This window comes from Vespa velutina, chromosome 11 (assembly GCF_912470025.1).
Source record: "Vespa velutina chromosome 11, iVesVel2.1, whole genome shotgun sequence".
In the NCBI taxonomy this organism is placed as follows: Eukaryota; Metazoa; Arthropoda; class Insecta; order Hymenoptera; family Vespidae; genus Vespa; species Vespa velutina.
The window spans coordinates 2,457,904-2,479,949 of record NC_062198.1 but is presented as its reverse complement, the minus strand read 5'-3'; the positions used below and the strand labels follow the sequence as shown (position 1 = coordinate 2,479,949).

Genomic DNA, 22,046 nt, shown 5'->3' with positions numbered 1-22,046 from the left:
TAACTAACAATCAATATATTTTTACCTTTATAAACATATAAAAAAATCTTTGTTTTATATATATCATAAATAATTTTTAACACATAGAGATTACCAATATGTATACAAAATTAATAAATTTTGCCATGAAATAATTTAACGATAAAATTTTCCTTAGGATTCAATCACGTCTACGTCATTGCATTTTGTATTCATCAAATTTTTCCATATCATTGTGAAGCAATCAATAATATTGATTAGCCTTAATCGTAATTCCTTTAAGAATAGACTTTGACTGGACCGTCCAAGTACCATAGGTTAAAAGAGGTTAAACGCGTGTGTTCGATGTTATGTGCTTCTGTCACATCGTTTAATTGAAAGCAATTTCAAACAGGAATGACAATAAAGTTATCAGTTTGTAAAGAAAATCCTTAAAAGAATAACGCAAAGAGTATTTTAAAAAAGGCAAAAAAAAAAGAGAACAAAGAGAAATATATATTCTAAATTAAATTTTATATTTTGTAAATTCAACGATAGATAAGAACAAAATTTCAACTACAAGCGTAACAGAGAAATACTGTTCTTATCATACGTCTATCGTATCGATGTATGTATGTTATGCGTAAATTATACCCTAATCTCTCTTTTTAAGTTTTTTCGATATATAGCCTCTTCTTTGCTTCGTATCCTAATCAGTGTTTGCAAATCATTTTATATAACAAGATTTAATGACGAAGTATTAGATATGTTCTTAATTTTAAAATGTGGAAGGAAATCAACAATTCTACTACAACTCGGATGCAATTAAAAAAAAAAAAAACCTGTTTCTTTGTATAAAAAATGATTATTTACCTTTTGATCGAGAGAGACTTTGTAACTATCAAAATTTTTTTTTTTTAATCAATTCAAAATTGATTACAAAAGTTTAATAAATTTTTCTTTATTTAATAATATAATGGAAAATCTTCGAATGGTTCTTTTTACAAACGATTAAATTAATTTTTACAAGAAAATCATGCAGTTTCGTTTTTAATCGAAGGACTTATCCATCGCGAATATCCCCTTGTTCATTATTTATTAAAACTCGCAAATATCATCCATGAATATTAATGTCAAAGTGTAAATAATTATAAATGTCGCAAACAAAACAAGAAGATCCTATTCTGACCTAATAAAGAAATCAAAAAACAAGACATCATTCACGAGTAAATCTTCGAAGGAAAGTTACTCGTGGTCATTCAATGTTCTTCTATTTAATTAATTACAATCAATCGCCTAAGTGCCGAGATTCAAAACATTTGTCCTCGACATCACGTTTGACTGACCGGAGGGATTTAAAAATTCACTTACTACTTAAGAAGTTTTGTAATGGATCCAAAACACTCGTTCACGATTTAAGTAGAAATTGAGGATAGATGGATTCGTAGCTTGTTGAAAATGAGATCCTCTCTTCAATGATACACTGACTCTAATTCGCGATAATTATTTATTAACGAACGGTCATTGAATTTACTTCGCGAAACTCTACTGTCTTTTTTTTTATAAATACAATCTGTGCGATTGTTAAAAAAGCAAAATACTTTTCGAACAAACACTGACTCTGGATTGCACGTAGTCGAAGGAAAAAATACTTATTATTTAAATCGCGAAACGCGAATGAACAAATATTGTTCTTTACGATATTCTTTTTTTAGCGATACAATCGTTCGATCATTTCATTACAATCGCATGCGAAACAAAAAAATAAAAACGAAATTATTAGTATCATTGTTATAATAAGAAAACGTTGAAAATATTAAAGAAATGTTTGATATAACAATGTACTTGCTTTAAGTATCCATTGATACATGCACTATGATCATTCTGCTACAAAATGACGTAGAACGTTAACGAAGATAAGAAATTAACAATGAGTTTCCTTTTTGCGATAAAAAATTTTTTTGTGCTAAACAACATCAACTACCTTTTACTATTTTCGTCTTTTTATTTCATTGATACAACACTCGATTACTTTATTTTTAAAACAGAAAAAAAAACAGAAACAGAATTATTAATATCATTGCTATAATAAATTATAGATCATTTTTATGTTATCGCTATTGATACTGATTCTATTTCGCAATTGATTTTACTTTATTATTCGTACAAGTTCTAATTCTATCATCCCATGTAACAAGTATATTATACGAAAAGTTAAATATTCAAAAGAATCATTTATTTTAATTTCCTTATTGTTTAAATTTTAACAGGAAACTAATTGTTCGTCACATTTAAAAGTCTTTTATAAATCGTTCCTATTCATTAATGTTCATACAATCAAGTCGTTAATGAGCGAGAGTATTAAAATTTGTCTCTATTGAAATTTCAAATTAAAATTGATTTATTTCAACGTCATATACAAGGATATTTTATGTTCGAATAAAAGTGCATTTGTTTAAATAATTCATAATCAAAAAGAATTGATTACCATAAATTATTATTATTATTTAATTATTAATATTAATAGGATACACACTATTACAGTTCTATCGAGATAATTCTATCGAGTATAAGATTCCTACTCGATGAAATTTGAGATTGAAATTATTTTATTTCGACGTTGTATTAACATTTATGTGATATTTCTACGAACATTTTTTTTTTTTACCATTGTTGAACTCTGTATTCTTTTTCATCTGTATGATATATATATATATATATATATATATATATATATATGTATGTATGTATGTGTGTAAGCAAGTGAGAGATTATTTGTCTGCTTACCTTGGCATTGAATGCAGGAATTTTTCCAAGAAATTATATATGCCATATATATATACATATATATATATATATGGTGCCGGTTTATATATGTCAGTAATGCTCGATTTCGTGTATTCGCATGTATGCGTGTGTGCAACATTTGTGTGAAAGCAAACGTGAGTGAATTTTTTTGGACGCACATTTTTCCTATTAAATAAACGTATTTTTTAAAGAAATTTTACAGTTTCATTGTACTAGTATTTTTCAGAACAGACATTGATTAATAATGTTCGAAAATTATCTTTTTTCTTACTATTGTATATTCCAATTCGTTTTACTTCTTTGTTACAACTTCTTCTTTTTGATACTGATAAGTAATTAAAACTTCTGATTACCACCGAGTCCATAATAAATATTCTAATTATTAATTATTTATTAATTTAATATCTATAGATCAACTTCTAGATAGTTATAATAAAATGTCATATTTTCTGAATATTTATAAGACAGATTGATCATAAAAATGATTAATGCTTTCCATTATTCGATTTATTAATTGATTCTTATTTGATTTCTGAAGTAAAAGAAAAAAAGAAAGCTACATAGGTATGTATCGCGTAAAGATGTATATGTGTGGCGAAAATTTATATTAGGTATCTTGAAAAGAAAATAATTATTTATTGTTAAAACGATCGATAAGAATTTTCAATGATATTTTTCTACAATTATATGTTACATTCTACGTTAGTTTTTCAATAAAATGTTCAGAGAAATAAATATATTTATTAGCAAGTAATATATTTAAGATAATGCAATGCGCATGCGTCGCACGAATCGTTTAACCATCTTCACGATGTAGATGACGCTATTAGTGTGTCAGTTTGTACCAGACATAGGTCCGTAGTGTCCTCATTAATTACAGGTAATTAACAGATTTTATCTAATGTACATCCTCTTTCTATATATCAATCTTTAGCTAAACGCGCGATTTTCATGAGGGTCGCGTTTGCAGGTCCGGGTCATTATCGCGTTTAAAAGGTATTCGTGAAAATAAAATCGGCCTTGTAAATTCCTCCGTGGAACTATTGCGTCGTATTTCTTTCTTATTTTTTTTTTTTTGCAATTTTCTAGCTTTATTTTCACATTATCGATATCTCATTATCTTTTCAACGATCCTTCTTCGATCAATTATTTTGCATTTATAATTGTGATCGATCGATATCTTGTGTTATATATTCGATTTTCATATATTTTCATTTATATATGTATATACTATGGATATTTCCTACATACACACATACATACGTACATACATACATACATGAATATATATATACATATATATATATATATACATATATTCACTTTTAATTTTATCCTGTATTAATATGATTTTATATTTTTCAGATATTTAAGAATTCCACGAACTAGAGTATAAGAGTACAGAAGTAGCAAGAACAGAGTTAATATATTTTTCTTTATAATCCTGTAGCTGAAGGATGCTAGTCGTGCAATGTATATATCCGGTAAATAAATTTCTTTTTTAAATATTTCCTCAATAATCGAAAAAGAATAAAAAGAAGATGAAAAATAGAAAACATAACCTTCAAATCTATAATACGGAAGTTTGAATTTTTCGAAGAATTTTTCGCGTTTATGTAGATACATATGTGTATAAGAAAAATCATTTATTACGAACGTGTATCCTCGCCGAACTCGACATTCTTGTGTATGAGTGCATTGTCCGTGTGCCAAAATGCCAGAGAGTTTATTTTCATTGTCTACATTTATAAACAGGTATTTTCTAAGGAATTATATATGTGTATGAATATCCCGCTCCAGTTCTTGGAATTTTCATAGGTAAATTGTGTTCGAATATATATATATATATATATATACATATAAGTATATATATATATATGTATAAATATGTATAATATATCTATATGTCACGTTTGTGGTCGCTTTTTTATTTCCATTGCTATGTACATTCAATGTATTACTCCGCCATATACATAACAAACACGCACACACACATATCTTGTTTCACTTCTTCTCAATAGTCGAGCGACAAATTTTTTATCTCTAAACACTTACTAAAGCGATGTATGTAAAGCGATGATATATATATATATATATATATATATATATATATATATATATAGAAAAATGTAAAGATAAATATATGAATCCTTCAAATTATTCAATTTATTGATTACTTATTATTTCGCGAGTAATATATAAAGCATAAGGATAATATATTTATGTGTGATACATATGTGTGTGTGTTTATTTTATGTTTCTATATATTATAAAAAATGTAATTATTTCATTAGAAAATTATAGTCTATATTTAAAATTCATATATTAATTGAATTTGTCACGCTTTTCATATCCCGACATATTTGTATCATATGTCTTTATTATTTTTTCTTGAAAAAATTAATATATGAATTGACTCACGTTGTATTGTTACGTAATCGAGCTACAAAATACACTTTGTTTCCTTCCTGATGGTATCATCGCCACCTTGGATATGATAACAAATGTACATGGTATTTCATCTCTTCGCATAATTATAGGTAATTAGGAGTTTTTTTAAACGTATATTCTTTTCCAATATATCAATCGATATCTAATCGCGCAATTTTCGCGTTTAATCGCGTTTGAAAGATATTCGCGAAAATAAAATTACCATATCATAGATCCCTCGGGTCGTTATTGCGTCGGACTTTTTCTTTAATTTTCCAACTTTATTCTCACAATATCGATATCCCTCTTGTTTTTTTTAACGATGCTCTATTCAATAATTTTACATTTGTACTTGTTTTTGATCGATATCTTGTATTATATATATTCGATTTTTGTATACCATCATATATACATATATATATATATTTATAAACAAACTATATATATTAGTATGGAAACTATGAAACGGGCGTTTTTGTTTAGTTACTTATTTTCATTCAACGCCCATTTCATAGTTTCCAACCTAATACATACATACATAGTTATGGATATTTCTTATATAAATATAAACAAACACACTTTTAATCGTATCTTGATTTTACACTTTTCAGATTTTCAAGAATTCTATGAGAATGAAATAACACAATATTGTATATATATATATATATATATATAGAGAGAGAGAGAGAGAGAGAGAGAAAGGGAGAAGGGAGAGGGTAAATTCGGCATGAATTAGTAGCGTGTCTTTTTGATAATTTTACCAGTTAAGAATAAAAGAAAAACAAGATCAGGAAAGATTTTCATTTTTATACAATATTTCGACGTGTCAGATCTACGAAAGAGAATTGTTTAATTTCGTTAATGTTTCAAGAAATTAACCCATTTATATCCAAGCGTGGATATATCCGCGAGCTGTGACTGTCCTTTATCATCGAGCGCGGATATATCCGCGAGACCGCCATTACTTTTCATTACCAGTTATCGAATATTCTTCAGATGTCACAGATCACGTCTGATCTCTTCAATTTATTATATTATAAATAAGTTTTATTTTTGTTCTGTAAATCTTTTAAACTGTCATTATGAGTAAATGTTTTCAATCTATATTTAAATATCATCTAGCAATGATTCGATAACACGATATACTGATAGGCATTTTCTTATACAAATATCTGCAACTCTGACAAAAAGAAAAAGAACATTAAAGCGATACATTTTATGCTTATCTATGTCTTTACGAAAAGAAACAATTTATAAATGTCATGTTTGCGATGTACCATTATGTATTGATTACTTTAACGAATTCCACGAAAAATAAATTTGTTATTTTATCTATAAAATAATTTTAATTTTTTCTATTTTAATAAAAAAAATATAAAATTCATTGTTTGTGATGTATTAAACTATTTTAAAAAGTATAATTCTGTTGTCATGTACTGTACTTATCGAACGACTACCGCACGGATACGGGCCGATCATCAATTGAACATTACTGATTTTTTTGAATATGGCACATTAAGTAGACGCATGATGCGAATGGGTTAAGAAACCAATTTGGGAATAAAGTTCGTTGAAGTCTATTTGGAGACTGGCACCGACGAGAAATGAAGAAAAAGACGGACATATTGGACGACTCAAGCGTTGATTCATCCTTTATCTCGTCATATAATTATATTAATGGATAGATTTACATATGAACGTGTAGAACAAATTGTACATATCTACATATATATATATATCATACACATATACATAGAAATTTTTTATTATTCTAATAGAAACAATAAAATGATATTCGGGAAAGAAGCTATGTCTTGTTGTATAATGAAAAAGTGATCGTAATCAAGTCCCAAGTTTATCAAGTCATCTCATTTACAACCATAGTGTCTTAAAAGCAAAAGTAAATTGCAATATACTTTGCAACAGGTCATAAATATATCGATTACTTTCTTCTAAATAATATTATTTTCACTTTTATTATTATAATGGATTGTTTCGTGGTAATAATGTTTAAATAAATAGATTTAAACATTAGTTTTTTTTTGTTTTGTTTTGTTTTTTTTTTTTTTTTTTTTATTGCAGAGTTTAGTACAGGATATCTACATAGTCGATAATTTACCGACATGCTGTCGATATTATAGGTTCCTATAATCAAGTCGTCATAATAATCCTATTCGTCAGTCGATTATATCAATAAGTTAACATTCTTTATTATTAACAGATGGTATATTACCCGGTGTAACAGTATTATTATTGTGATATAATAATTCTTTCATAATTATGATAATAATTAAAATAAATATTAATTCTTATAATTTAATATATATGATAATTTTAATTGATATTAATCATAATTATTTTAATAAATGTTGAAAAATAAAAAATCTTTTTATTAGAAATCTTAGATATAAAATATCACGGTGTATATTTTATAATTAATTTCTATTATTGAAATTTATATTGGACAATTTTTATGCAAAATAGATGTTTATGCAAATATTTAATAATGTTTAGTTTTGGATATCTGAAAATTGTTAAGTCTTTATGTATCAAGTAAATCTCTTTGAAGTTTCGCCGATTAGGATTTTTAAAGTAGGTCAGTAATATAGAATGCGCATAAAATTCACTGTACTTATTTATATCTACATATTCGTTTGATGAATTTTATGTACATAAAATGTTATAGCAGTGACTACGATGTTTATGTATATACATATATATAAATATATGCTGATAGTTTCATAAAGTTCTTATAATAAATGCGGCAACGTGATTGACGCTTCTATTTATAAATTAGGTTACTGTTGCATCAAATTTATCTTAAGAACGTATGATAGAATCTAACATGTAATTTATATAGTTCGCTTAGTCTTGAATTAAAAGAGAAAGAAAAAAATAAAATTAATATCGATCGATTATTCTTTATTATTTTAAATTTGATTACAAAAACAAATTTTTTAAATTATCATTTATTCATTTTTGTATTTATATCGTTTCACATGGAGATACAAATAATTTTTTGCAGCTTTTCCTAGAACAATAAAGCATGCACAACCGATGAATATTAAAATCGTGAAAATCAAAAAAATCACCAGTATTGTCAAATAATAATCGATCCATGATATATCCCGACCGTGATAGCGCAAGTGTTTAGAATTAGGAAACTTTAGAACGTGTTCAATGTTCCAAATTGCTCTCTCCATTGGACGTACTAGTTCATCCTTTAAAATGGCCGATATCAGTTTGATATTGTGCATATATCTGTAAGGTAATATGGTATATATCATTAGCACTATAACGTATAATATCTCTTCAAATTATTAGGGAAACGTGTACATTATTACTATTATCAAAGTTAATAATATACTATATTATATTATATAGTATGTTAGTGTTATAATTTAAATAGGTCTAAAGGATAATCTTAACTATTGAATGACCAACGTTATAAGCAAACTGATACATACATTAAATCAGCATAAAGAATCATTGCTACATGTATCATATTTAATTGTAAAATAAAATTAATAGAATGTTTGCAAAAGAAAAAATTCGTTTAAAAATAGTACCTTTTTTCTTCTTTTATGTATATATATATATATATATATATATATATTTTTTTTTTTCTTACGTTTTATTCTCCACGACTTCTGTGATAGTTCGTACGATTAATTCTTCCGTCATTGTGTCAACGTTCAACGTGAGTCCAATTCCAGCGTCGAGAATTTTTTTTGCGTTGAAATGTTGATCTCCAAAGAAAGGCATGACTATCAGAGGTACGGAATGGTATACAGCTTCTTGCAATGACTGTAGACCACCTTGCATCATGTAAGCCATCACTTTTGGATGTGCTGCATATGAAAGTAACGCTTTATCGATGGTTTGCTTTCGAAAATTTACCGAATGTTTAAACGACCAGGAGGTATTACCGAGAGGATGAAAGTTGGTTGGAGCTGATATCAGGGTTCCTTTAATAAGGAATATTCAAGGAAAATTACTATCTAGGGTACCCTTATGTGAACGTTAATTTCTTCTTCATAAGATAGGAAATTTTCAAATAGAAAGATAAAGAGAAAGATTTTCGATTTTACTTAATAGCTATTGTCAATAACCTTATTGGATAAATAAATAAAGAGATAGTTTATAAAATGAAGCATAAATAAAATATCTAATTTATATATTATAGATACAAAAAGTATAAGATATATTATATACAACAAAGCTGATTTATTTGAACATGGAAAAGAATGAGAAAGATAAGGAGGAAGATAAACAGATAGTTTGATTTAGTCCAATATAAAGCAAAGCAGTTTTATTTCACACTTGCAATGTTGTATAATATATCACTCTATATAAATTAAACAGTATATAACTTAAATATTATAAAAATATTTAAAAAAGAAATATAAATATATGTATATGTAGAAAACAAATATCGTTAATAAAGGGAACAAAAAGACAAAAACAAATTATTAGAGTATAATGATAGAATTAAATAATAAAACAGTAAATATTATAGTATAAAAATAGTAAAAAAAAAAAAAAAAAAGAAAAAAAAAATAGAAGACAGAATTTTCGATATTTAATATCAGAAATAAATTAAAAGTGAAAAAGATAGTATATTATATTGGAGTTCATTTTAAAAGTTACGTAGTAATATATTATATGATTTAACAATTGTAAAGAATAAAAAATGAAAAGGGAAGCGAAAGAGGGAGAGAGAGACAGAGATAAAGATAGAGATAGAGATAGAGGTAGAGAGAGAGAGAGAGAGAGAGAGAGAGAGAGAGTAGCATTGGAATAGACATATCTCGTACTTTTACCATCAGATTTCATAAATTTCAAACAGATCGAAATTTAAAGCCATTCGGAAGCCTTCGAAAGAGTTACTTCGAGTTGGAAGTTCAATCGCACGATACTAAAGACTCCAAAAGCCAAAGGAAGATTCAAGGAAAGTTCGAAGACCGTCTTCACGAAACCGAATACTTACGCTCTTAGTTTTGAAACTGGATAACTTGGACGTATTATCGGCCATCGAGTTGCATTACACTGACTTGCTCAATACAAGGGCATTCTAAAAGCGAATCGATCGTAAGTATCTTTGAGACTTCCCTTTTTTCCGACCGAATGAAAATCGAATAGTATCGGTGGAACTTATCGGATAAATATACAGGGTGTCTTTGTATATGATTATCATTGAATTTATTAAAATAATATTAATTCTAATGTGAAAATAATTTTTAACAAGAGTAATATTTACAATTTCCTTTTCTTTTTTTTTTTTAAGTCATTTTTCAAAAAGTGTCACTTTGATTTTCTGTACGAACACTTTCAATCTTCCTTCTCTTTTTTTTTTTTTTAATCATATATTTATATTTTTTTCTTAAATCTTAACTTTTTTTTTTTGTTAACACGAATATAATACTTTTAAAGACTAGCATACTTAGGGTGTCATTTAAATAATATTCGTTAAATCAAATTTTTATTCGATCTTCTGTGCGAAAGTATTCTAATTTTTTTTATATTATACTTTTGTGATTATTTTGAAAAGCATATATCTCAAGTATCTAAAGACACCCTGTACATGTATATATATATATGTATATATATAGATAGACATTTATATATTATTTAGTAGTAGTTCTTTTCTCTCGTAACTCAAGATCACTATTAGTATTTACTTTGAAAACAGATAGAAAAATAGAAGTTAGGCATCGCGAACGATCTTGAAATTGAATTATTCAAGTCGAAGGAACTCGCACGAATTATCGGTTCTAGTAATCATTTCTGACGGGTACTATTCTATAAAAATACGAGAGAGAAAGAACGGGAAAGAGAATTTTGTGGGTAAAGAAAACTATAGCGTGAGAGGGACGCTTTCTTCAACGTAATTTCCCATAAAAGGGAAATTTTCTATTGTCTGTTAAGTGCTGTGCAAGATGCTAGCGCCATCTTCCAAGTAATTACGTTCGAATCGTTTGACGGTTAATGTTTAAAGTGAGCATTCCGCGTTGAGTAAAGAAAATTAACGCCTCTTGTAAATGAAAGGTATCGTACGAAGTCGGATGCAACTTCGTTAAAGACGTTGAGAGCAAGAGAACCTAAGAGTGCCGCCGTTAAATTTGGCCCTTTACGAAGCTCCAAACGTTTTTCCCTTCCCATCCCTTCCGTTCTCTTTTCGCGTTATTAAACCTTAGAAAGGTAAATCGTGCGTCTCGTTAATTATTTATCGTCTACTCTGAATCAAATTGACGCATGATTTTCTCATTAACAAAAAAAAAAAAAAAGAAAATAAAATATAATCAAAGATTTTAATATAATTTACATATGAGCCGTTTATTTTGAAAGTGGCCTAACTCCATTTATCTTCAAATCGAGATATTTAAGGGTTTGCGTTTCAATGAATTTAAAAATATAGATATAGGATACTAATGAGTTATATTACTTAAGTGTATCTAAAGATGTTAAATTTATAGTTCGTATTAAAATAGTGATAATTATTAAGTGAATAATATGCGTTTTCTTATCAAGAATGGAGTTAGACTATTTTCAAAGTTAACAATCGGATTCATTATAAAATTTGAAGATGCTCAAGTCCATTCAACATAATTTAAGATGCTTCAAATTGAAAAAAACAACACTTAATTTATTTTACATATCTTTATAACACTTCGAAAACATAATTTATGCGATTCAAAACATTTTTTAACTACATAACATACAAAATTACGAACATAAATTTATTACAAAACAATTTACTACTCATCTAGATTTTGTGTGTGTGAAAGGGATTTGAAGCAATCATGATGTTCGGTGATATATATAGTAATAGGTCAATTATGTCCTTGAATTTTGCTGTTGTAATTTGTCTGATATTTTTATACAGTAGTGCCAACACAATATTTTCGAACTTTCTTGGTCTACCCCGACATGGTAATAAATTCAGGACTTTAAAATGTTCATTTTCATTCATTGATGTCTTATAGAAAATTTTATATTATAAAGAAATACTTTTTATTTCTCTTTAATTCAAGGATTTTCATTTATTTGTATAATAATTTTTACAATGATTCACGTTCAAGTGTTTCATCAAAAAATAATTTCTTTTTTTGTTTTTACAAATTGGAAATTAAAAAAAAATAAATAAATAAATAATAAAGAAAACAAAAAAGAAGAGGAAAGCTTCTGTTTCAATAATCACTCTTAAACGAATAATAAATGTTTCATCGAAATATCGTTGCTCAAACGAAGCCACGAATTTTTCGGATAAACCTTCTAATACGATACGTAAGACTTTTCAATGAAATATTTATTCGATTTCAAATTGAACAAATATTTTTTTTTCTCTTTTTTTTTTACACTTGTCGGTAAACAAAAATAAATTAATATGTTATTTAAAACATAATATTATTTATAATAAAATCATTCTTATTAATTCAATCGTTATGATATGATTGTTTTATATATCTTTTTACGCAAGTGCGTATTGGAACATCTGTTCGTAAAGAATTCCTTAATATGAAACGAACGGCGATTTAAATTTTTATACGGCTATTTAAAGTCTTTCTACCTGAAATTTAGAAGAATTTCTTTTGTACTACAAGAGACTGAGAAGGAGAGAGAAAGAATGACTAAATACACAGGGGGCGAGAATAACCTGATAGGGGGCGGGGCTAAGTACCCCAGTGGGTGGGGCAAAACTAGTAGGAGACATGGCCAAATATACCTATGGGCGGGTCCAGACATCTCAGTGGGCGGGGCTAACCAAGGAGGGGCGGAGCCACGTACTCCAAGGGGCGGTGCTAACCTAGGAGGGAGAGGACAAGTACCCCAAAGGGTGGTGCTAACCTAGGAGGGCGAGTCCAAGTAGCCCAAGGGGCGGTGCTAACCTAGGAGGGCGAGGCCAAGTAGCCCAAGGGGCGGGGCTAACCTAGTATGGGCGGGGCCAATCATATAAGGGGGCGGGGCTAAACTGGATGGGCGGGAACAAGTACAACAGGGGGCGCGGATAAACTAGCAGAAGGCGGGGCTAACCTAGTAGGGGGGCTAACCTTGTAGGGGACGGTCATATACTATGTATCTATATCTGTTTCTGTGTGTATGCATAAAGAGAAAGTCGATAGTGGAGAACATGTTTTCGTGGAAGAAACCTCTTGGAATTTGTATCCGAAGTCCTAAAGGATCTGTTTCTCTCTCTCTCTCTCTCTCTCTCTCTTTCCTCGATTTTCTAAGATAGTCATATAGTCAACAATCAGTGTAGTCCTTATAGTCAGTTATAGTCCTTACAGTCCTTATAGACCTTGTAGTCATTATAGTCATTACAGTCCTTATAGTTCTTATAGTCAGTAATCATATACTCAATAGATACATAGTCAGTAGTCAACAACTTTCACTATATGTACAATTTTCTATTACCATGGGAATCACCGCGATTAGATAAACCGTGTTGTGATGATACCATTAACCCTTTGAATATTATGGGCGCATATATGCGTCCAGCGAAAGCTATCGATATAGACTATGGAAGCAAATACGCGCCTGGCAAGAAATTTTAAACCATATTATGTTTCTGTGTAATCATTAAGTGCAAATTGCGATAATGATGTTTTCAATAAGAATTCATTGTTAACTATAATGGCAATTCGTTCTCGTCGACGTTATTGTTATTATAAAAAAAAAGAAAAAAAAAGAAATAAAAGGCAAAATGAAGAATAATTATGTATCTGAACGTATCTTATAAATATTACTTAAAGATAATATATTAATATATTCGAAGACATAATCTGGATGTAGGTTATTGGAAAATAATCTATGAAATATATAACGGGTGTTCAGAATAAAGCGTTATAAATATTTAATTTAGGGAAATTAATAATTTTTTATAAAAAATAATAATTTAATTAGGGAAAAAAATAATCAGTATTTTTGAGAGAAATTGTTCGTTCGAGTGTTATCTGATTTCAAGGGAGAGCAGTGGGATGGGGGATTTATTAATTTTTTTTTTTTCATTTAACAAATTCAACTTTGTTGCTTTAAATAGGAATATAAAGAAAAAAAAATTAAGAAAGAAAAAGAAATAAACGAGTAAACTTTCCTTAAAATATTTTTGTATCAATCTTCGATTTTCCGAAATATTTAAAATAATTATCTTATTTACTTAAAGATAAATTTCTATGCATTTTCTTTTACATTTATCAAATGATATAGAAATGAATTGAGACACACTGTAGACCGACCGTTGTAAATGTGTATTGGAAAAGTAGTTGATCGAAGTTTAGCCTTTAACAGGATAAGAAGAAGAAGAAGAAGAAGAAGAAGAAGAAGAAGAAGAAGAAGAAGAAGAAGAAGTGGTAACAGTAGCCTTACCAAGAACCGCTTGCTGTGGAACCCACTTCACAAATTTGATGTTGCTCGACTGAATAGCCATGTCTCCGGCATGTTTCCATAGAACTCTTTGCTTGAGCGAGCCCAAGGCGTTGCACAATGCCGTCAAAGGGTCATTGGGTAGCTGGTGAGTTTGCAGATTCGAACCGAGAGAAAAATAAATGGCTCCGTTTATGGCATCATCCAGGAATTCACGAATATCCTGAAGAAAAGAATTATCGATGTGTTTTCATAATCAATGATTATATATCCACTTGTTTCATTGTTCCTTTTCTTTTTTTTTTTTTTTTTCTTAATACAGATTTTGAACAAAATTATATTTCAATTAATTTCTTTCAAATTTTCTCGTTTGAACGTTTAGATTTTGAAAAGTTATAATCGACGATATTATAAGGTATAATGATATTAATGATACTAGCTCTTTGATGATAATACGTTATAATATTACGATTATGGGATTTAAATGCAACAATTGCGTTTAAGGGCTTAATATGCTAACCATGTATATAATATGTATCTCGAATTAATATGAAATTTTAGAAATTTTTTTTTGTCCCCTAGTAGTTATAGTTTAAAGTAAAGTCAGTGGCGGTATGCGGAAATGTTCTTCCGGAAAATGTTTAGCTTTTCATCCCCATGGGTAAGAGTGGAATGAGCACCGGTAAACAGCAATGACCCTTACTTTCGCATCGCAATGTTGAGCCGTAGGTAAACTTTCCCCAACAGTAGAGTCACCTGTGAGAACGACTACGTATTATCCCCGAGAGAAATCATGCTCCAGCGACGCACAATTTTGTCGTTTGGTATAACCATGGACTCGTAGGAGATATAGGTGATCGCTTCGAGGGACTATGCTGATGAATTTTGGCCAACGTTCGAGCCTTCTATACTCTAGAGCTTATGTATCTATATATCTATATAGATATATGTACAGGTTGAATCATATAACATGGCGATCAATACGTGTGTACAAATTTCCCAAAAAAACATTTTTACTGTTTTTTTTTCTTTTTTTTTCTTTTTTTTTCTCTCTTTTTTTCTTTTTTTTCTTTTCGAATGTAGAAAATTACATGGGGAAGTATATACGTTCAAAATGAATAATTTTTAAATGAATATTTATCTATATCAATTTGTTATATCTATTTTTTTTTTCTTTTTCTTATAGTGTTTTATAGAATTATAAAAAAGAAATAATTCTATCGATATAATTATTATTTAGCAGCATTTATATTTTAAGCTATTTGTGTATATATATATATATATATATATATATATATATATATATATATATATATATATGTATATATAAATAAATGTTTAACGATTTGGTAGAGTGGTATGAATAATTATTACTAATATACCGCACCATGATACGAATGAATTTCAAATAATATCTCGTTACTATCGTTATCTCGATTAATCATAAAATAAAGTGTATTATTTCGAGAAAAAAGAATTTATTCTAATAGTAAATAAATCCCTCTTGGACTTCTTTATTTAAGAGTGGATAGATTTTATCTCAAATATCTTTTAAGTTAAGCAATATTTACGTTTATTTATTATGATTATAATTGCAAAAAGGGGTTGGATCGAAAATGGAGATTATTTTTTAATCGACGAAATTGGGATGTCGCGAGGTAGAAAAATTTTTAAATTTTTTGTGTACGGAAAACATTTTTCAACGATGATAATAGTAATAATAATAATAATAATTAAAACTAACAACAATCATTTTAACTTCAATGGAATATAATTGCTTCGATATGAAACAATTATTTTAATACCATTTTCATGTTTTTATAATTGAACGTGTTATTCTACGACAATTTATAATACGATAGAGGATTAACTATTGTATCGTAATCACGTACGACAAACATATATTATTGTTTTATCTTTTATTTATTAATTTTTTTTTTCATAATGTTTCTTTTTGAACAAAAAAAAAAAACAAAAAAAATTAGAGACGTTGCATTAGAAATATTGAAATGAAATATTTTAAATGTTTTAAGTATATATCTAATTTTGTATTAGATTTTTCAATTATTTTCTTAAATTTTTTTTGTTTTTTTGTTTTTTTTTAAACAAATAAATGACATTAGAAATAATTTTAATGAAATACCTTAGGTAAGGATTCAGTTTGTTCCTTGATTTGGAGGCTATGGACTTCGATCACATTTGGTAATAAAGGTTTTGGATAACCAAGGACGTGATTATTGCCTAATATAATCAAACTGAAGTTTCTATCTATGTCGTAAAGCGGCGTATCCGGTACGAACTTGTTGGCTATTCGTTGTGCTCTTGGCAAATGCCAGTATCTATAATAGAACCTGGTCCAGCTCGTGTATAATATGTTCCAAATTCTCTCGTCCATGCTCATTCGATTCGTGAAGGGGTAAGCCATATCGGGATTTAACATTGGATCGTCCGGATTTCCTGAAAGTAACGAGAACACGATCGATTACGATTGACATTCTCTACGATGCAAACGTATTACAAACGTGATTTATACTACAATTATTCTCTTGATGGATAGTTAATATCAAGAATTTAATAATAATCAATAATTATTTTATTAATAATTAACATTTTTATATTTATCATTTATAATATACGATATATTATTTATAAAATAATAAATAATTAATAAATATTTTTAATCGTTTTACACTGTTTATGAAATAGTTAATTAATGTTCGTTACAATTAAAAATAATTTCATTTAAATAAACTACACAGTTTAAGAATTGTTTTTTTTTTTTTTTTTTTGTAAAAGAATGAAACTTAATGAAATGAAAATTCGTTACGAATGAAATTAATATAGCGATCGCGTTTATATTTAGCATATAATCAAATATACAAAATAGGAAATAATATTGATTATTTTGAATATCTTTCTTTTACAAAAGTAAATATAATTTTATAAATTAGTCATCTAAAATTTGGATTGGGAAAATAAAATGAATTTAATTCGTAAGAAAATATTGTATAAAAATTCTTTATAACAAATTGCTAATTAATTATTAATAATATGTTGAAAAAAATAAAATAAAATAAAAAATTTGATCTTCAAAATGATATTTTGATTCAAATTTATACGACTTTTAGTTACGGAGATATTCTCATTTAAATCGAATACGTTTAGGTTGATCCATTGATCTATATAATTTCATTCAATTGACTCGTGACACACTGATCTATATAAGTTCCGAAAATTTACGTAATCCTACTATTACAATTACAATTTTTTTCTTTTCTTTCGTATTAACGGCATAACTATAATGAAATCTTTTTGAACAATTGAAATTTTTATTAATATTATGTAAATTTTATTTTATTTATTTAAAATAAGAAATAGAAGATCTATTAATAGTCGAATAATATAAAATGAAAAGATCGAAATGTCGAGACTATTCTTTTGTAATATGGATATAACTGAAATATTTTTTGAGTTAATTTGACATATATGAATTAATATTTTTTTTTTTTTTTTATAGAGTATTTCAAGCTGGATCGATCAGTACTATTAAAAATATACTATTCTATTTTAAAAAATTCAATTGCCCTCGTATGTTCTTTACACGTTCATCTACAAAAATATTATTATTGTCATATTATGATCGTATCATACGATTCTTCTAATTTGCATAGTAAATATAATGTATGTTTGTAAAATTTATAAAAGAATGATATTATTACAAAAAAAAAAAAAAAAGAAAAAAAAAAGAAAAATAATTCTGTTTATATTTAGGAAATTTTTCTCAACCATATAAGAAAAATTTTACTTTTTAATATATTTCATAAGACGATAACAATGAAATACCGATAGAAACCAAGATAAAGCAAGACACATTGACCCTTTTCGTATTTTCTTTTTCTTCTTTTTCATTTCTCGTCCGATACAAGTTAAAGCACTACCAAGCAATCTATCCGTTTCCTAGAAGGTTTTTCGCCCTTCCAACGATTGCTCGCACTTTCTGTTTTACCGACAATTTACGTCAATTTCCAAGCTGGGTAACGACGTTCGTTTGGGACTGTTAGAAAGCACGAAATTCAACGAACAACCAACCATAGAGTCACGTTTGTGCTCACACCATCGAGCTTACTTTATCACGATTGTAATCCTTTCTAATAAGATACTAGGATTTTGCAAATGGTGAACTGTTTTCGACGATAAAAATTTGTAATTTTAATAGAATTTAAAAAATTGTTACTTACCAATCGAATCCATGACGTATGGAAGATTTCCAACGCTTAAAAATCCAATTAATACTGGATAGTTATAATGTTTAACCAGAGAATAATAACAATGATACCATAATTGTTCAATTATGATTGCATCGAAAGTTTTGTTTTTTCTGAAACAGAAATGATTCCTCTCTTCTTTCTCTTTTGTAATAAATTTATACAGCTATGTAGATAAAAATTTTTTTATTTATACAGACTGTATCATATAATGTGATTATAATTTTCAAGAAAAGAATGGTCAGTATTATTTAAATGTGTAATAAATAAATAAATAAATATATATATATATATATATATTTATATTAATATAAATTAAAAAATTAAATATTTCTTTATATTTAAATTTATTCGAAATAAACTGCATTAACTGCAATTAATTATTAAAAATTTTGACTATAATTATTTTTAATTTAATATTAATCTTTAATAATAAATATAGGCGTATACATAATATATATATACTTTTTTTTTTTCTTACATGAACATTTGTAACTTACTACGTGATTGTACCTGTGAAATTACATAAGTATGTTCACATATTATGGTACATAAATTCTGTATAGAAAATAAGAGAGAGAAAAAGGTCAGGAAAACTTTTTTAAAAGTATAGGAAAAACGCGTCGAAGACAGTGAGAAAAAGTTTTTCTCTCACGTTTTAGCTATGTCTCTGAAAGATTTCGCCAGCTTGCCCATGCGGATAGAATTTCTTTCGATGACGTTAGGTGAATGTATAAGTGTTAAATAAATATTTGTACTTACTTGTTATGCGATACAATAAATATAATATAGCCATATTATTCTATGAATTTAAATTTGTTTTTTTTTTTTTTTTTACTTTTTAATGAATTTCCAAGATATTTAATATCAGGACAAATTATTAATATTAATCACAAATGATTAATAATTTGAGAAATCATTTCTTGTTAATATTAACAATTTGAGGACTGTATATATATATAACTTTTTCATTAAATGTTATATATAAAAATTCGTAATAAGTCTTAATTATTATCGGTATTTCTTGGGAAACAGAAACACGCGAAATATTTTCAAATTATTGAAAAAGAATAATAATTGATTTATATTACGTTAATAATTCCATGATTTGTTCGCTGAAAAGTTGCTTGACGCATAGATCGTTAGCTTCCTTCATATTTTTCCTTAGAATCTCGTAAGCGTTCATATGTCTATGTGAATAAAAATAGAAACGATAAAAGAAAAATGAAAAATCAATTCATTGTATATTATAAAAAAAAAGAAGAAAGAAAGAAAAAAAACAAAACAAAAATTGTCACAAAATAATCCAAATTCACGTGACTCACCTAAGTCCAGTGCAATCACTTTTGCGATATGTGAACGAGAGATCAACGTCCTCGTAATTTTGAAGACTCTTCTGAAAAAAAAAAACAATATTACGTTTTAACGAAGGATTGTTACATTTCGTTCTTTCCGTTCAAATACTTATTTCCAACTTGAAAAGAGAGATAGAGAGAGAGAGAGAGAGAGAGAAAGGGAGAGAGACAGAGAGAGAGAGAGAGAGAGAGAGAGAGAAGGAGAAAGAAAAAAAGAAAGAAAGTAAAAGAGGAGTAAAGAAGGAGAGACTATTGGGCCATGAGAGGACACATTTAGCAAAGAGAAATGTTAGTAGGAGTAAATTGAAGGTGAACAAAGTTTGCGTAACTTTGAACTCGAGTTTAGAGAGAGAGAGGGAGAGAGAGAGAGAGAGAGAGAGAGAGAGAGAGAAGGAAAGTGTAGTGAAGGAATAGATCTAAGGATAGAGTATGAGTAAGGAAGCAGGAGAGAGAGAGAGAGGGAGAAAGATAGATAGAGAGAGAAAGAAAAAAAAAAGTAGGAAGTAGAACGAGGAAGGAAAAACGTAGATGAGGTAGGAAAAGAGTCGGATGTCTATTTGAAATATCTTCCGAACTTTTTTCGACCGACTTCTAGAAAATTATTGAATTATTAAAACGCCGTTATGAACTAGTTTGAAGCGTTCTTCGCGATCCACTTGACTTGGCTTTTACCGGAATAAAAGATGTCGCCTTTGGAAATAAATTGAAATTGAATGTCTCCTCTAATTTACGATTATTTACGATTACGACATTATTTACGATTATTGTAGTTATATGTGATGTGGGATAGTTAAGTTATATGTGTGTGTATGTATGTATATACATACCTCAAGTGTAAAATTGTCATACCTTTAATGGTATCGTTGAAATGACGGTAACGTTGTGACCACGAGTTGCCAATGCCTTCATCAGTGCTTGGAATGGTTGTTGATGACTATAACTCGTACTCGGACAGATGCCTAGAATGCGAAATCCATCGACTAGGAAACCACACTCGCGAGATATGATGAGAATTATTGAGAGTATCAGAATGATGTTCATTTTCTGCTCTTTGAAAATTCTGATACGATGATTTTTTCGAACTACGAATAAAAGTAGTAACTAGAGTTATCGAATGAATCATATGAACATTTCGAAGAATTTCGAAGAAGGTTTAGAGACTTTGGAAATTGCTCAAAACACCAAAGGAGAATGGAGTAGTATAAAGAAAAGGATGGGGAAGAGGAAAAGGAAAAGGAAGAGGAATAGGAAGAAGAAAATGAAGAAGAAGGACAAGAAGAGGAAGGAAAAAAGGAGTTCGGTATGAACTAGTATGAACAATTCAGAGCACGTTTCACGATCAGTTTGCTTGGTGCCACGGTAAATAAGTGAACGACTTTCTCATTGGCCGGTCCATGGCTCTCCTTTTCCTTTTCTTTTCATTCTTTTTCTTCTTCTTCTTCTTCTTTACCTCCTCCTCTTCCTCCTCCTTCTCCTCCTCCTCCTCCTCCTCCTCCTCCTCCTCCTCCTCCTCCTTTTCTTCCTCCTCCTCATTCTTTCTACTTCCATGTAAGAAAGAAATAATTCAAGACTCGTCTGACACGTGACAGATGTTTCTGTATTTGACCCTAAAGACAAAGGGTACCATTCAAAGCTAATGAGAATTTCATCGAAGTCGTTTCCTTATCGATTGGAAGAAGGCCTTGATACTGACAACTGTAGGTCTTTATATAATCTAAAGCCAGTTGTATTTATATAATATAACGTTCATTATCTTTGAAAGTTCAAAAGAAATATTCTCTCTTTGAAATTAATCGATTTTCTTGGTAATATCGTATTTCAATTTCTCAATATAAAATATAATAGAGAGGATGTTGAGAAATCTTTA

The 22,046-nt window shown here is 28.3% G+C and overlaps 1 protein-coding gene and 1 long non-coding RNA gene across 5 annotated transcripts; one reads left to right on the top strand and one right to left on the bottom strand.

Moving 5' to 3' along the window:
* Window positions 1-2,875: 2,875 nt before the first annotated feature.
* On the top strand, window positions 2,876-7,163 carry LOC124952766. Of its 2 annotated transcripts, none has more exons than XR_007101989.1 (4): window positions 2,876-2,900; window positions 3,531-3,646; window positions 4,132-5,306; window positions 5,808-7,163. It is a non-coding gene; the product is annotated as an uncharacterized LOC124952766 (long non-coding RNA). The 2 variants fall into 2 exon arrangements; XR_007101988.1 differs by having other exon boundaries at window positions 4,132-4,584; window positions 5,808-7,159.
* A 710-nt stretch (window positions 7,164-7,873) lies between these two features.
* On the bottom strand, window positions 7,874-21,588 carry LOC124952943 (UDP-glucosyltransferase 2-like). Of its 3 annotated transcripts, none has more exons than XM_047503605.1 (8): window positions 21,029-21,588; window positions 20,150-20,220; window positions 19,916-20,014; window positions 18,798-18,832; window positions 16,703-17,016; window positions 14,563-14,782; window positions 8,828-9,164; window positions 7,874-8,457 (listed from the first exon to the last, which is right to left on the bottom strand). In XM_047503605.1, exons 1-8 carry the CDS (start codon window positions 21,218-21,220, stop codon window positions 8,166-8,168), a joined length of 1,560 nt encoding a protein of 519 aa, XP_047359561.1. In that variant the 5' UTR covers window positions 21,221-21,588; the 3' UTR covers window positions 7,874-8,165. The 3 variants fall into 3 exon arrangements, with proteins under 3 accessions (XP_047359561.1, XP_047359560.1, XP_047359562.1); XM_047503604.1 differs by having other exon boundaries at window positions 7,882-8,457; window positions 18,798-18,937; XM_047503606.1 differs by having other exon boundaries at window positions 7,957-8,457; window positions 8,828-9,047; window positions 18,798-18,937.
* Between the last annotated feature and the right edge of the window lie 458 nt (window positions 21,589-22,046).

Excerpts from the sequence above, each read along its gene's own strand:
- LOC124952943 (XM_047503604.1), bottom strand. The coding sequence starts at position 21,220 with ATGAACATCATTCTGATACTCTCAATAATTCTCATCATATCTCGCGAG. Across the intron at positions 20,221-21,028 it reads TTTCAACGATACCATTAAAG|AAGAGTCTTCAAAATTACGA; the intron begins GTATGACAATTT and ends TTTTTTTTTCAG. Across the intron at positions 9,165-14,562 it reads TCCACAGCAAGCGGTTCTTG|GAACCCTGATATCAGCTCCA; the intron begins GTAAGGCTACTG and ends TCCTTATTAAAG.